Source organism: Mauremys mutica, chromosome 1 (genome assembly GCF_020497125.1).
Source record: "Mauremys mutica isolate MM-2020 ecotype Southern chromosome 1, ASM2049712v1, whole genome shotgun sequence".
NCBI lineage: Eukaryota > Metazoa > Chordata > Testudines > Geoemydidae > Mauremys > Mauremys mutica.
The window spans coordinates 304248659-304265630 of NC_059072.1; the positions used below are offsets into that span (position 1 = coordinate 304248659).

General features: G+C 38.1%; 1 protein-coding gene across 2 annotated transcripts in view; it reads left to right on the top strand.

Moving 5' to 3' along the window:
• COG3 (component of oligomeric golgi complex 3) overlaps positions 1-16452 on the top strand; it is a 45511-nt gene extending 29059 nt beyond the window's left edge. For both annotated transcript variants that reach the window (XM_045013209.1, XM_045013201.1), the window contains exons 17-23: positions 3862-3982; positions 6996-7084; positions 7195-7329; positions 10146-10221; positions 11905-12032; positions 12929-13027; positions 14441-16452. In XM_045013209.1, the coding sequence (XP_044869144.1) occupies positions 3862-3982; positions 6996-7084; positions 7195-7329; positions 10146-10221; positions 11905-12032; positions 12929-13027; positions 14441-14470 (678 nt within the window). In that variant the 3' untranslated portion in view covers positions 14471-16452. The remainder of the gene's footprint in view (positions 1-3861; positions 3983-6995; positions 7085-7194; positions 7330-10145; positions 10222-11904; positions 12033-12928; positions 13028-14440) is intronic.
• The last annotated feature ends 520 nt before the right edge of the window (positions 16453-16972 follow it).

Consider the following 16972-nt stretch of genomic DNA (forward strand, 5'->3'; position numbering starts at 1 on the left):
GTAACTCGTATGACTCAGCGAAACAATAGACTAAAGTGGGATTCCTCTAATCTCTGCACCTAATATTTCTCTGTGTCTTATATCTTGTTTACTGGACTTGCATGTGTTATACTGAGTATTAAGTCCCCTACTGGGCTAGTTGATAAGACTGTTCCTTGCAAATATTGGTCTGTACAATGAAAGGAGGTGCTCTTATCTATCATTCCTTTTTAATGGGACACTATCAATTTAGTTGGTGTTCTATATAATAAAAATATTTGTGAAAACACTTTCTTAAATTTCATTGAAAATATGTTTTAATGTAAATGTTTCTCTCCAGTTTATTGAACACAAATATTGGAGTGTTGTTGCTAATTCATAAAAGCCAGAAGATAAATTGCTACACACACACAATTTTTTGTGGGCTATAATAATAGACCAAACTTAGTGGATTGTATAAATGGCAAAAAGTATTTAGAATTTATTAAAAAAAAAAAAGTCCCTTTGTTTCAGTTGCCTAAGCTAGTTGTAATTGCACAGATCAGGAATTGGTTTGAAATACACCTACTTTTTTTTTTCAAGTGTCATTTTAAAAGCATAATTCATGAAAATAATAGATTTAGGGGAATCCAATGATATGGGAAAATTTTCCTTAAAATTTATGTAAATTATTATCTTTCATATGCAGCTTGTTCAGAGTTCTGCAGTTATTTGGTACTGCAGTGTTTCTCAAACTGGGGTCGCCGCTTGTGTAGGGAAAGCCCCTGGCGGGCCGGGCCGGTTTGTTTACCTGCCCCGTCCGCAGGTCCGGCCAATTGCAGCTCCCAGTGGCCGCGGTTCGCCGCTGAGGCCAATGGGGGCAGCTGGCAGCAGCGGCCAGGAAGTCCCTCGGCCCATGCCACTTCCAGCAGCTCCCATTGGCCTGCAGCAGCGAACAATGGCCAGTGGGAGCCGCGATTGGCCGGACCTGCGGACGGGGCAGGTAAACAAACCGGCCTGCCCCGCCCAGGGGTTTTCCCTACACAAGCAGCGACCCCAGTTTGAGAAACACTGCGGTATTGTGTCAATATCCTTTATTACATCAGCCTTGATAGAAAGTGTTGTAGAGACTGAGGCCTTGATCCTACAGTGAGTTCTGTGCAGGCACGCCACTTCCTGCTATCAGGGTATAAGGCACTTCACTCCTGGGGCATGTTAATTTAACACTCATTAGAGCACTGTCGTTAATTAAGTCATACATTAATTTAAAAAAAAAAGAGGCAAATTCCTATATTATATTGTTAGTAATGTCTTGGTTTATTAAAAATGTTCATCTTATTTTACTTTTCACCAGTTTTGTTCATTGTTTTTTCTTTTAAAATATTTTCTTTTTTAATGCCAAAGTACAGCCTGTAATGTAAACCAAATGTTACTGCTTTGTTAACTTAAACTTGGAGAAAAATCTCTCCTACCTAGCAACAGCAGAGGTGTAATCTTGAGCCCCATTTCCTTTACTTTAATGAGGCATGATCTTCAAGATTTAAAAATGTATGCAGCATTAAAAGTGCACAGCTGAAATAGTAAAGAATGCAAGAGTTAAGGTTCCTACAGTATGGTAAACTCTGGCCTTGTACGCTCTGTGTCTTTGTTGTACTGCTTAGAAATTAACTAAGCTTTACATTTAATGATAAAAACTAGGGCAGTCAATTAATTGCATTTAACTCATGCGATTAACTCAAAAAATTAATTGTGATTAATCGCACTGTTAATTGAAATTTATTAAATATTTTTGGATGCTTTTCTACAGTTTCAAATATATTGATTTCTTATTGCAACACAGAATACAAAGTGTACAATGCTCACTTTACAGTACAAATATTTGTAATAAAAAACAATATAAAGTGATAAAAGAAAGTAGTTTTCAATTCACCTCATACAAGTCTTTATCGTGAAAATGTAACTTTTTTTTTGTTACGTAACTGCATTCAAAAACATAACAATATAAAACTTTAGACTAGCCTACAAGTCTACTCAGTCCTACTTCTTCAGCCAGTCGCTAAGACAAACACGCTTGTTTACATTTACGGAAGATAAGACTGCCTTCTTCTTATGTAATATGTCACGTGAAAGTGAGAACAGGCATTCGTATTGGCACTTTTGTAGCCAGCGTTACAAGGGATTTGCGTGCCAGATATGCTAAACATTCGTATGCCCCTTCATGCTTTGGCCACCATTCCAGAGGACATGCTTCCGTGCTGATGATGATCATTAAAAAAATGCCTTAATTAAATTTGTGGCTGAACTCCTTGGGGGAGTATTGTATGTCTCCTGTTCTGTTTTACCCTCATTCTGCCATATATTTCATGTTATAGCAGTCTTGGATGATGACACAGCACATGTTCATTCTAAGAACACTTTCGCTTCAGATTTGACAAAATGCAAAGAAGGTACCAATGTGATATTCCTAAAAATAGCTACAGCACTCAAGCAAAGGTTTAAGAATCTGAAGTGCCGTCCAAAATATGAGTGGGATGAGGTATGGAGCATGCTTTCAGAAGTCTTACAATAGCAACACTCCAATGCAGAAACTACAGAATCCGAACCACCAAAAAAGAAAATCAACCTTCTGCTGGTGGCATCTGACTCAGATGATGAAAATGAACACGTGTTGGTCCACTCTGCTTTGGATCGTTATCAAGCAGAAGCCCTCATCAGCATGGACTCATGTCCTCTGGAATGGTGGTTGAAGCGTGAAGGGGCACATGAATCTTTAGCACATCTGGCACAGAAATATCTTCTGACGCCAGCTACAACAGTGCCAGAAGAATGCCTGTTCTCACTTTCAGGTGACATTGTAAACAAGCAGGCAGCATTATCTCCTGTAAATTGTAACCAAACTTGTTTGTCTTCCCGACTGGCTGAACAAAAAATAAGACTGAGTGGACTTGTAGGCTCTAAAGTTTTACATTGTTGTATTTTTGAATGCAGTTATTTTTTTGTACATAACTACATTTGTAAGTTCAACTTTCATGATAGAGATTTCACTACGGTGCTTGTATTAGGTGAATTGAAAAATACTATTTCTTTTGTTTTTTTACAGTGCAAGTATTTAATCAAAAATGGATATAGAGAGCACTGTATACTTTGTATTGTGTTGTAATTGAAATCAATATATTTGAAAATGTAGAAAACATGCAAAAATATTTAAATAAATGGTATTCTATTATTGTATCGCACAATTAATCACTTGACAGCCCTATTAAAAACAGAATAGCAATAGCTCTGTCAGATTGTAGTATTTGTGTTTTAACTCTTTGCACTTCCTTATTTTATTAAACAATACATTAGACCTGGTCTACACTTAAAAAGTAGATCGAGCTAGCTGTGTTGTTCTGGGCTAAGAAAAGTTTTGCGTCTTGAGTGCTGTAGTTAAGTCAACCTAACCCCAGTGTAGATGCAGCTAGGTCAGTGGAAGAATTTTTCCCTTCAACCTAGCTACCGCTTCTCAGAGTGGTGGATTAACTATATCAACGGGAAAATAAACCCTTCTGCTGGTGTGGGAAGTGTTTACCCTATGGTGCTACAGCTGCACGGCTATAGACATACTCTCAATGCGTATGGAATATAATAAAATGTGAAACAAAAGATCCTCTATGTAAGAGAGTGGGCTGCCTTTGTCAGATTGTGGGAGTTATGCTTGCTTTGCACACTAATGCAGAAAGCATGTACTCAGGGTTTATTAAGGAGCATGCAAATGGTCTGTTTCTGTTGAATGAGGTATCAGAAATAATATAGAAAAGTAGCGTGTCAGACACTGGTCATAATTGGGAGAACTTACAATTGTGCTCTTATATTAATATTTCTCTTTACGTTTTTGACATTCTTTTTCTCATTGTAATTTAGACCCAGGTTGATGGACAGCTTTTCTTAATAAAACACCTTTTGATTCTTCGTGAACAAATTGCTCCTTTCCACACTGAATTCACCATTAAGGAAATTTCCCTGGACCTTAAGAAAACTAGAGGTACTTCACAGTGCTGGCAGACAGAGCTGGGTGGGCTTGCCCTCCCCCTGATGTGCTAGCAAAGGTTGTGGGTTTATTTTATGTTCACCTGCAATGATCTGCATGCTTGCTACATTGTCTTGCTTTGGTCTAATCCTTTCTAATACAGGTTTTACCTACTAAGAAGAGCAGCTCAGAATGCTTCTAACAAACTCTACTGTACTTTTGATTTATATTAAGTGCTGTATCTGTGCTTTAGCCACTGACCTGTCTAATTCATACATGCTGTTTAAAACCAAAACCAAAAAACTATTGCTAAATAAACTTCACATTTGTATTGTGCTGAAATATCTTTCATCCTTAGCTGTACTCTACAGAGCAGTTTCTTGTTTCTGCTACTTAGCAGATTGATTTTAACAACATGAAACTTACTTGCCTAGGCCAAAATTAAAATTGCCCCAGTCTTTTCTGTAGAAGTTTGACTAGAGAAGTATTCCTTATTCTGTAAAGTTAGTCAATACTTTTCTATTTGTCACGGTGAGAGTTGTTTCATGAAGCATACAGACATCTAGTAAGAAGGAAAAATAAAGAGCAGAGGCCATCCAGAAGAGGCAGTAGTTGTTAATGTTTTCCTGAGAGTGCAGTATGAAGCATAGAGGAAAAAAATCTTGAGGGGAAAAAAGGGAAGGGTGAGAGAGACTCAGTGCTGTTCATAAACCTGAGAAAAAGGAGCTGGAACATCTCCTTCCATTACAGAAGAGTAAGTTGAAGAAATAACCTTTCATTTCTGTCATCTAATACACTTTTATCTTTGCTTTGAAGTTACTGAATCTTATTACTAACAATTACATCTATTGCATTTGAACATCAATGAGACCTCCCTCCTATTAAGTGGTTTCTAGTTGTCTGGAGGTTAAAGGGTAAATATGTCCTTATGGTGTCTTGTTCTGGCTGACATAAAAGTTTGTTCTGTATCTTTTTTTTAAATGAATAAATTTTTGTACCAGCCAGTGCCTTACGAAGTTGGTAAGTACAGAAAAGAGGTTTGGTTGGACCAAGCTTTCTGCATATTGACTTAACTTAAATCAAATGTGGATTTAAAGTTCGAGACATCATCAACTTAAAAATCATGCTCCATTCTGAAAAAGAGGTACTTCTAAGTATTACTTATAACACTAAGATTATTATAACTGAAAGAGATTGGAGGGAATATGATATTTTTTGTTTGTTTTGTGCATTTAACAGCACTTCCAAGATAGCTAGTCTTGCAATAGTCAGTTTCTCCTGTTTGTGTGGGCCTTTCATAAAGCAACACAGGAGAGAAACACTTTTTAAAAATAAAAGGAAGATACGGGTATATAAAACAACAAATTGGCAAATGGACTCTGGGACACAGGCAGTACCTGAAACTACTTCCAATTATTTTTTTAAAAATTGACTAGATTTCACACTGATGGTATCACTTTAATCTCTCACACCCCTTTGGAAATGGGTTCATTTTCTTTGGCACTTATATGTCAGTACACTTACTGCAGGTATCAGTATTACTACTTTTCTTCTCACTACTTCCACAAACCTCATAAACACAAACCCACTGCAGTACTGAAATTTTGTCACCGTCCCCTTATTAAAAAATGAGCAGACACCATGCATCTAACACATCAGTCACTGCTGTGTGGGTCTAATGCTATAAACCTTTACTCAGGTGACTAACTTTCCCTAGTTCTGTGAATAATCCCACTGACATGGGTAGGACTACTCACATATAACTCGGGGTTTGCAGGATGGTCCCTAAACTATCACCATTCTCTGCATGGCTGAGTACATTTTGGTGTATAGTGTATTTGTCTATTTGAAGTGTACCTTCGTAAGAACAGGTTTTGTCTTGTACAGCCCATTTACGTTGCTGGCACTAGCAAATATTAGGTTGTCTGGCTATACCAGGAGGAGGACAGGAGACTCTGGATGTGGTTTAATTAGCCTGCAATTTTATTCCTAAATGCCTGAGAGTAGCTGGCAGATAAGTGTACAGGGCAGGTACTTCCATAATCACTTACATCTACCCAGCCCTCCCCCTTTCCTATCAGTCCTCAGCCAACCTGCTGCTGGGACCCCACCCCCCTTTGAATGAGTATTAAAAGGGGCTGTAAAGGAGGGGGGTTGACTCCCTGCCATACCAGTCATTGGAGCCCCAAGCCCTCAATTTCTACTCCTTTAAAGAATACCTCCTTTAAATAATTTCCCAAACCATTTTGTCTGATCACCGTATCCCTTCCCTACAAAAGAGCTGCAGTGGGCATCCGCCCCAAGCTTATATCATGAGTTGTGACATCACAGGCTAAACCCCCCCCCCTTTCACTTGTTCATCCTACTAAGCCCCCAACTTCCTGGGGGAAGGTAAAAAGAACCACCTCTCTTTGGCCATTCTGGAAGTGAGGGAAAAATTCCTTCCCAGCCGCGCCCTCCTCTCTCCCTCCCTGCCCCCGCCCCCCGAGAAAGGCTTGATTAGTGTAATGCCCACCGCAGATCATGATGAAATCTGGTATTTCAACTCTTCCCATGGATGGGAGGGTGAGTGCTGCTCAGCCTGGTCCAAGTGAAAAAGAGGGTTTGTACTGCACGAATATGGGTGTAAATAGTCCCCTTCTCTTCCGATCACCTGGGGAGCAGAGGGAAATGGGTCTGCATTCCCATGCTGACCTGACCTGGAGCAGCCTCTACTTAGCATGTGTCTTGCTGGCTCTCTAATCCTTAAAGGGGCAACACACCTTCTCTGATAAGCCAAACAAGGGGCACCACTGCTTAATGTGCGGTGAGGTCATTGTAAGCTCCCCAGTGTGTGGACTCCCTATTTTGATGTTGTATTGGGGCTAGCACGAGGGACACTCATCTGATTGGAGCCTTGGGTGTTACTTTAATAACAAATAGTAGTAATCATGCCATGCCATTGTAATGAAGAAATTAAGTATTTCTGTTTAAATTACTCTGGCTGAATCCTGTACATTTACAGTCTGGTCGACTTTCTGCTTCACAGATGCAGCATTTAAAATCCTGAACCCAAAGACTGTTCCAAGATTTTTTAGGCTAAACAGCAACAACGCACTGATACAGTTCTTATTGGAGGTAATATGGAGTCTTTTTGTTAACTCCGCGTAGGAAAAAAAATCTCATTTTGTTTAAATGTGTGGTGATTTCTGGGCAAATAAAAAGAAGATAATTGTCTTATGTTCAAGGGTACTCCAGAGATCAGAGAACATTATATTGACTCTAAGAAAGATGTAGACCACCACCTGAAATCAGCTTGTGAGCAGTTTATTCAGCAGCAAACCAAACAGTTTATAGAGCAGCTGGAGGAGTTCATGTCAAAGGTACAAAGAGGCTATGTATTCACTGTGTTGACTGAAATATTTTTTCCTGAAATGGCAGGATTAATTTGTATTTAAATTTGTTTAATGTTCATTTTATAATAGACGGGGCTGGTAGAGCAGCCTATACTTAAGGCTGCCTGATGCTTCCCATGATAAGACTTTGTTTTCAGTTGCTTATAACCTCAGCAGAAATTGTTCCGCCATTGCTGAGAATGAGATTAGGGAAACATATATTTTGCCCACGTTAAAAATAATTCTCATGCTGTTTCATTGAGAAGCTGCATTGCCTCAGTGCTTTAGAGCAGGGACATAATTCAGTGCTTTGGAGCAGGGACGTGAAATTTAGCCGGGGCGGGGGAAAGCGGGTGCCCTTGGTGCCGGGGATTTACGTTTTTCTGTTTCATGACAAGCCAGCCAAATTTTACTGAGTGTATAATCACAGATGTCATGTGCTTAGAGGCTTAGAGTGTGATAGTTAATTAAATTAGTTACATTCTTGAAAGAGTCTGTCAGTATTTGGAATGCCCAAGCCCGTGAACATATGGGGTGAGCAGGGCTTTTCTTTGCAAGTGCTGCTCCTGCCACAGGAGAAGAGGAAGAGAGAGGATTCGGATGAACGGGGTGGTAGGGTGGGGAGACTGGGGCAGAAGGGTCTGTAACCACTAACTTGGAATGGAACCCAAGATTCTTGAGTTTGGTCATTCTTCCGCTGTCAGTAACTATACACTAGCAAATACGTCTCATTCCCCTCTTGTGTTTGTCCACATGGAGGATGACACTCTACTATTGCTGCCAGTTATTCTTAGTTCAAGTGGCAGAGATCTCTGCAGTGGATATTAAGGTTCTGATCCTGCTGATGAACCATGTGGGTGTTAATATGATGGAATTTGTTTTCAGTTTGCTTTTTTAAAAACCCAGGGTATTGCAGACATCATAATGTTAATTTAGCAGTTTTTTATGTATAAAGTCAAGCACCGAAAAGTTAGGAAATGCCAGAATTAAGGCTGCATGTTCAAATGCATTACGATAGTTTGTAATTTCCTAACTTCTACATGATTGACTTTGCAACCGTTTATTTTCTTAACATAGTTTTTGCACAATTTTTATGAATATGGTATTGAAAGCTTTAATAACAGAATTACCATGTCACATTTTAAGTTATGAACACGAACTAAAGCCAACCAAGCGAACATACCTGGGAATAAACCCTAATAGTCTCGCTTAGAATGGCAATACAAACTTTATTTGCAGTGTGAGAGATTGTAACACAGTGCATTTAGGGCAGTGTTTTTCATGGAAGAATAGTGTTCTTATCCTTGGCAGATAGAAGTAGTCTATATTAAATAACTTGTTTTCTCCTGATGTACTGTTGAGATGGAGGCAAGAGATCCATGGAGGTAACATTTGTCAGACTTTTTTATAGTAACACTTTCTGTATGGTAGACTTTAAGCAGTAAATGTGTCTGTTTGAAGGAGGGTTCAGCAAAGCTTCCTTTCTGTTCAGTGTACATCTCTGAAGCAGTATTAATGCTGAGTTTGTTCTCTGGAAGTTCTTTTTATATGCAAGGTCAGTGTGGAAAGATCGTACAATAGAAATGATGTTTGTAAAGTGCTTTGAAGAGGAAAAGCACTGGACACGCTGCATTGTTATGAGTCCTCATATTTGTAACGTCTTTAGTATAACTGCACACAAACAGGTTTATCATGAGGATCGTGACACCTCAAGACTGATGGTTGCACTAACACCAAAGTTATCCAGTTTCCTTGCTTTTGGGAGTTCAGAACATTACAACAGTGAATTTACTTTAAAAAAGTATCAGAGGGGTAGCCGTGTTAGTCCGGTTCTGTAGAAGCAGCAAAGAATCCTGTGGCACCTTATAGTTTAACAGACGTTTTGCAGCATGAGCTTTCGTGGGTGAATACCCACTTCTTCAGATGCAAGTAGTGGGAATTATCTCTAGCTTGCTTCTTCCTTGCATATATAAACCTGCCCCTGGAAAGTTCCACTACTTGCATCCGAAGAAGTGGGTATTCACCAACGACAGCTCATGCTGCAAAACGTCTGTTAGTCTATAAGGTGCCACAGGATTCTTTGCTGCTTCTTTAAAAAAGTGCCTTGGTCCATGGACTAGATGAAATATTTAGATGCCTAACGGTGGAGATAGGTGCCTAGTGAGATTTACAAACATGCCTAAGTGAGTTAGGTGCATAATTCCTATGATTTTCAATAGGATTTACGCACCTAGCTTACTTAGGCCCCCAGTGGGATATACAAAAGTGCCTATCTGTAGGCGTCTGCATATATTTGTAAATCTGGCCCCATTTCTAATTTCAGTTGTGAGAAGAGTTTTTATATTGTACAGTAAGACATTCTGACAACTCAGCATGTTAAGATGCCTACATGGGTTTGACTGCTGCATTTGCATTTTTTTTGGCCAAGATTGACTAGGTACACTTTTCCGTTTAAGGGCTTAGTCTTTTCTTTTATGTAGCTACAGATTCTTGTGAAATAGTTAATGTATCTCGTTTTGCTTCCCTTTTCATTTATGGCAGGCATAAGTATTATCAAGATTAAATTAGCCTCCTATTAATTGTATAAATAAATATGGAGCAGAAATCTTACACTGTTGTTTTTGGAATTGCATTTGTCATGACTTGACTTTCCTTCTATTTATATCCTCAATCAAAATATACAAGAAAGGAAAAAAACTGTCTCAGACTAGAAATTTTAAGAGATTTATTTAAATGTTACTGGCTTGTTTGATATGATTTCACTTTTTGATACCAATGGAAACAAAAATTTCTCATTGTTTTAGGTTGCTGCATTAAAAGCAATGGCCAGTCAAGGAGGTCCCAAATACAACCTTTCACAGCAGCCTTGGGCACAACCAGGTATTCCTTTGCTTTACATTTTTCATTTTCTCCAGGATAGTCTTACTGAGGCTCTTGTAGGGTAGTATATTGGCTAATAGATGACAGTTTGTTTTAGTTCCCACTTTTCTAGAACTTGTTTTGAAAACTATTCCACTTAGCCAAACAACCTTTCTAGTTATCACTTTTGAGAACATTAAAGCAATACAAAATGCATTCTGGGCTAGACCATTTCAGGAAGTAATTTGTTTTCTGTTCTACTAGGCCATGACTTTCAAAATTAGCCTAAAACGTTAGGTTCCGTACTCCGTATTTAGGAACTTTTCTGATTTTCATAGTGCCAAGCACACAACAGCTCTCCATCGCTTTAGTTTTTTACTTGGTTTAGTTTTTAGTTTTACATGGCCAAAGTATTTTCAACAATTGTGTTAGTTTCAGTATCTAATACCAGAGAGCTTCCTCTTCCATATCCTGTAGGTGACTTTAAATATCTGAAAAACTTCAAAACATAAGTTTAATTTGTGCAGTGTGTGGGTGCATTAAACAGTGTTGAAGATGTGACTGTTGAAATGCAGTTTTCATGTGATGACCATTTAATGCACAGTGTACTTGATAGTTACCTTGATTTAGATTAAGGTAAAGCTCCTGCTTCTATACCAAAGGGATTACTGAATATTACTTTGAGGCTTATTGTTTATAGTTTTGTAAATACATTACATTTTCAACTCTTGAGAATATGCAAAGTGAGAAGCCAACTACAAATTCCTTCATATTAAGAGCTCAAATGAAAACACTTCCTAGGAACCTTTGTTGGGTTTGAGGAGTTAATATTTTGTGATATTTACAACAAGTAGATCTAGAAATCTGAATCTTTGTGTCATAGATCTGAACCTTTAGTTGTACTAAGTTCTTAAAATGCAAAGCCTGACACGTTTCTTCAAAATTCAGTGCTGCCTCATTGCAGGTCAAACAATCTTGCTGCTAATTGGAACTCTTGGCTATAGTTTCTAGCTTATGTCTTAACATTTGCTTTGTGATTCTGTACGTAATTGCAAATGTGAACATAGCATGTTTGCAAATGAGAACCTGTTTATCTTAAATGAAATTTCAAGAAGCACCTGGTATGTAGGACAATCTCAATGAGCTATTTGCCATGCTGTCAGATTTCTCGGAGGCCAGAGAAGGGAAAGGAAAATACAAAAGCTTGCAAGAGTAAAAAAAAGATGTAACCCTTTTTTCCCCCAAAGTTTGTGAATATTTCCCCATGTTTTTTTCAAGTCTCTTTGAAAATGGCATTAAAAGTATGTAGCAACAATATAGAAAACACGTTTTAATCCAGCACAGCATTCCTGTGATGGTAGGCTGCATAGCTGTCTCAAGCATACGGTTAGTTCTATGTGCGCTGTCTCCATGAAGACCAGGCACGAGCTCTTTAAAGAAATCTTGCAAAGTACTATTTTCTTTTCTTGGGCTGAGTATTGCCCAACAGTCACATCTCCAACTAAATAAGGAACCTTGAAGGGAGGAGTCTTATCAAGGCTTTTTACCACTGAAGGGTAGTGAGTGTGATTTTGGGGATTCAGAGGGGTGTGGGGTGATGATGTGCATAAAGTAGGGAAAAAATAGAGGGGATCATTTGGAACATAGACTTTCAACCAGCAGGAGCAAATATTTGTGTCTAATCATTTTAAATTTTATTTCCAGCAAAGGTCAATGATTTAGTGTCTTCCACTTATAAGACAATAAAAACGAAGCTGCCATCAGTGTTACGAAGCATGTCATTATACTTGGCCAATAAGGACACTGAATTCATTTTGTTTAAGCCAATTAGGGTAAGTATTGTTAGTGTATACATCAGCATACTTTCCATAGATTGGCCAACCTTAACATAGTTGAATAGATTCTGAAAGTGTGCTTTGTAAGCTCATTTATTTTTTGTAGGAATGAATTAATGTAGCTGTTTCTAAGTTTCTTTATTAGACGATTATTTATTTTTCTTGTTAACTTTGACAAGATTTTCTGAATTTCTGTTGCTTTTGTCCATTACATATTCTTATATGTGCGTTATTGTACATTAGAAATCCAGACAGTAATCTGGACACCATGCTTGTAATAAGTAAGCAGTCTAGGGTATCATAAATCATAGTGTGGCTTTGCTCTGAAAAGGGACCATGTAAAAATGGAACCTTATTCTACAGACCTGATGTAAGTATTCAGAGTAAAGAAAATAAATGTATATTGCTTTTACTCCTACCCAGTGTGCACAGCAAACATTGTATTGAGAGAGTTGTCTGGATTCTGTTTCTTCTTTGGTAAGTCCAGTCAGGTACACCTGTGCAGACCGATCAAAGCCAATGAGGGTTGCCCAGGTTTAACAGAGGACCTGTTGCTGGTGAATGTGCACACACAAGAAAACCCAGCATGGTTCTTAGATGCCAGGTTAAGTGTACAAGGCTAAGTGTTAAGGAACCCCCCCACCCCCATCTTTTACTTGTTAACATAGTACGTATGATCTGGAGTAGTCATATAATAGATAAGGAAACCTCTCCATGCTGTTTTTAGAGTTACTTTTTAGAGGAGAACCACTTTTAAGAGCACAGAGTTCTACCACACACACTTCTCCATTCACTTCAGAGGCTGTTTGGTACACATGATGTTCAGTTTGTTTCATATTTGAGACAGATCTTGTGCTATTCCAACACTAAATGTTTTTCTTTCCTTTATAAAGAATAATATTCAGCAAGTGTTCCAGAAACTCCATGCTTTGTTAAAGGAAGAATTTAGCAATGAAGATCTCCAGATCATAGCTTGTCCATCAATGGAACAGGTATAAAGTGAAGCTCCTTATTTTACAGATTACTCATTTTTGCATGACTAGCTCACATTTTTTAATTAACCTGCTTTTCCATTTTGCCTAATTTTTATTCATATTCCTCTTTTCTGATTCTTTGAAAATCCAGAATTAATTTGAACACTAAACCCTGAGCAAATACAATTGTTTAGTTTTTACAAATATCTATTAAACAGTTTTAAAACTGAGATTAGTGATTAAGACATGCAGCGTTGGGATTTTATTGTACAAGGTCATGGCAAGGACTGTTCTGGTGAATTACACCCGCTTCGGGCACCTTTCCTCTTTGGAGAAGTGATCAGATGTGCTAGGTGTGTACAAATTCTGAAGGAATTGCAAGGATCCATTTGAACTAACGGACAGCTGGAAAAATGTGGCTAATCATGGAAACAAACAGAATTTCACGTTTAAGAAGGGCTTTTATCCTCAAAGATAATCAGTGTAAGGAACTCTGCATCAGGAGGCCCTGCATAAGCCACGCTCTTAGTGATCCCATAGCTTTTTTAAAAAAAAAAGTATTGGACATCAGTGGTATCTTGGGTATAGGGGATCAACTGGTGATTCTTGTTCACACAGTATTAAACTGTTAATCAAATATGTGGACTGGAGGAATTTCCCCACAGGGTATTTTGACAGGGAACATGAAGTGGGAGAAGAATATTAACTTCCTCTGAAGATGGAGCAGGAATAATCTACTGGGATAAGGTGGATTTTTCCCACAATAGTCAGATTTCTGTTCTTTTAGTGATGAACAATAATGCACCAGTATTTTGGATCTCTCTTATTCTCCCCCTTCTGGTTTATTTAAGCTAAAGTTTTCTGGGTTATTAATAATGTAAATGATTCAGAATGTGCCTCTTGGCTATTTTAAATTTACTTAATTATCTATCAAATGGCTACTGCACATAACTTCCTTTTAAAATTGCATGCAGATCATAGAATATTAGGGTTGGAAGGGACCTCAGGAGGTCACCTAGTCCAACCCCCTGCTCAAAGCAGGACCAATCCCCAGACAGATTTTTGCCTCAGATCCATAAATGGCCCCCTCAAGAATTGAACTCATAACCCTGGGTTTAGCAGGCCAGTGCTCAAATCACTGAGCTATTCCTCCCCTTGGTTTTATTAGAAGCTGTGTTGATACAATAGATTGTAACAGCTGAAAGAGCTAGTTTGTCAAGTCATTGATTGCGTACTAAGAGTCCGTAACTTAGCTAGAACTGGTGATTGCACTTTTTGACCAATATTCTTCTAATTGTTCTCTTGGTTCCTCTAAATCCTTGGAGATTTGAAGAATATTTGTTTAGATGCTCAAACAGCATAAGTCTGCTCCTGACCTTGGCTGATGGTAACAACACAATAGCTAACATATGCTTTCATTTTGCCTTTCAGGTGAACCTACTTTTGTCAATGTCTAAATAGCCCAACAGTCAGGCCGTTTGAGGTAAATCTCAGTGGTATGCCAGGCAGTGAAGGGGACATGCAATCATTTGCCAGAAGTAAATAAAGGATTTACACTGGGATCTGTCAAGGCATCAGCTTTAATACTCCCCGGGCTGCTTAATACTGAATTACAGAAGAATTGAGTTCTACAAATTGTTTGGCAGTTTTTTTCTTTCCTAAAACTTAAGGGAACAAACTCGCTGAAGATTTTTATCCAAGCTCAGTTTCTGCCTTGCCATCAGATGTAAACACGTCTCAGATTGAAATGCTAAGACTTAAATATATTTAAGACCTTACTTCTTTTCCTTTTATGGAGAAGATGTGTGTACAGTAAAAGAACTAGCAATTTCATGGGACACACTGAAGATAAATGACAGGAAATCAAAGTTGAAAAAAGTCAGTGTGCACTGTGTTTGAATGGGATGGTGACCTGAGTGTCAAATGTTGCTGCAACTTCATTTTGACAGGCACACTCATTTTTCTCAACCCTCCAAAGAATCCTGTTAGTCCACAATACATTTGAAGAGCATAGTTCAAAGTATATTAGTTTGTGAAAACTGTCTTGTTTCCCTTGAATTTCAGAACGTTCTGCAATATTTGACGCCATGTGTTTTGGGTGCCCTGTAATAATTAGTAGAAATTAGCACTGACACCTGTACTCTGATATTCTGGAGTGCTCTAAGTGAAGAATCTTTAAAGAGTTCTGACCATGTTATGAAATGAATATGTGGGGTTTGCAGTGGAAAGCTGTGCAATATAATTGTTAATGTTTGTGAGGGGGAACTGCCCATGTACTAAAGGCTTTATGGCAAAGGTGAAGCTTAGCATTAAAGTTTTCAGGTACTTAAGGTTTCAGGTTAAGGGTTTTTATTTTTTCTGATTTAAGATTGAGCAGTGCCGCCGCATTGTCAGAAGCGAGTGCTAAGATGCTGTAGGCCAGGGAAAGGGGCTCGAAGAGCAGCTCCTGGTGGCAAAGCTGTGACTATGGAACTTGTGCAGTACTGGTGTGGTGGAGTAAAGATGTGTAAAGGAGAAGTGATCATGAGTGAATACAAAAGCACCTTTGTAAGTTAGGGTCATGAGAGAAGTACCTGCTGATCAGTAAACTATGCTTATGTGTAACATCTGATTATGGTCAGCATGCAATGAATGATTGATACACAATATTGCCATATTCCATTTCAGAAGGTTAAGTGCTTAAACACTTGTCCATAAACTGGATGAAACACTGAAAATGGCTTTAGAGTGTCTTTACTAACCTTATTGTATAGATACGTGGAAGGCAAGATAGCGACTTAAATGACAGATTTTTACTTATTCTCTAGCTTGCATGTTGTAGAAATTTTACATATTTTTGGTAACTTGATTTAACAGTTTTGCTGTTACAGATCAGCTGACTGGATACTAAAATGGCAAATTTTAAAGCCACCATGAGCAGCATTATAGCAGACACTCTGGGGTATGGAAATGGTACTTACAGGATCTCATGTAACTTTTTGAAATTAACTAAGGAACTAACAAGGAAGAGAACATACCCCTTCCCTTTACCTATTCAAGAACATAGGCTGTAAAATAATGTCCAATGCCTTGTAATATATGTACATTTGGTCTTTTTCTAGTGTTTTACAAAAGAGTGCATGATTGCTGTACAGAGTTATGGCTGAATTAATTGTACAGAAATGGTCTGAAAGGTAAAATATTACGTTAGTCTTGTGTTTTAAATCTTTTCACTTCTAAAATACTCAGAGAGCTCTAGCACAGCTGATTTAAAAGATTCCAAGAGCAATCAGTTTATTCAGCCTGTTTGCTAAATGAAGATTTGTTTAAACATGTACAGTTTCAGATATTTACATATACAATAGTGTAAATAATTTCAAAAGATTAATTTAAAGTGCTTTATATGATCTGACTAGACATTTGCTGTTTTTAATGTTTTTTTTAAATAAAAATTTTGCTTCCTATTTTGGTCCCTGAGTAAAGCTTTGTGTGTATTTGAGACTTGTCTGACAAGATAACTGTAATGGCAAACCAATAAATATCCTGCAGGCATGTACGATGCTTCATTAAGAAAGACAAGATCTATTTTGTTGTTAGCAGTAAGAGCACTGACTTTATCTGGCACAGACAGATGCATCACTGAGTACTGAGTGTGCAGCTAATTGTGTTAAATTCATCTCTTTATAGTCATAATAAAAGTAAATTTGTATTTTCTTTACTCATGAAGGATCTTGTGTGACTAAATGGTCTCTTCGCTGCAATTTTATTATAGGGAAGAAGCCAAGGTTGTAATATTTTAACTAATTGGCTTTTGCTAAGAGTAAACTTGGGAGCTGATGGCAGAACGCACCAGTATTATTCAGCCCTTGTTTTATATGATGACTTTTCTTGTTGCCTAGCTACTTGCTGGTTCATCTATCTGTCCTTTGTCATTACATATTGAATGTATTGTTCTTCTGGTGTTCAGTCCTGTAGGAATGTTCC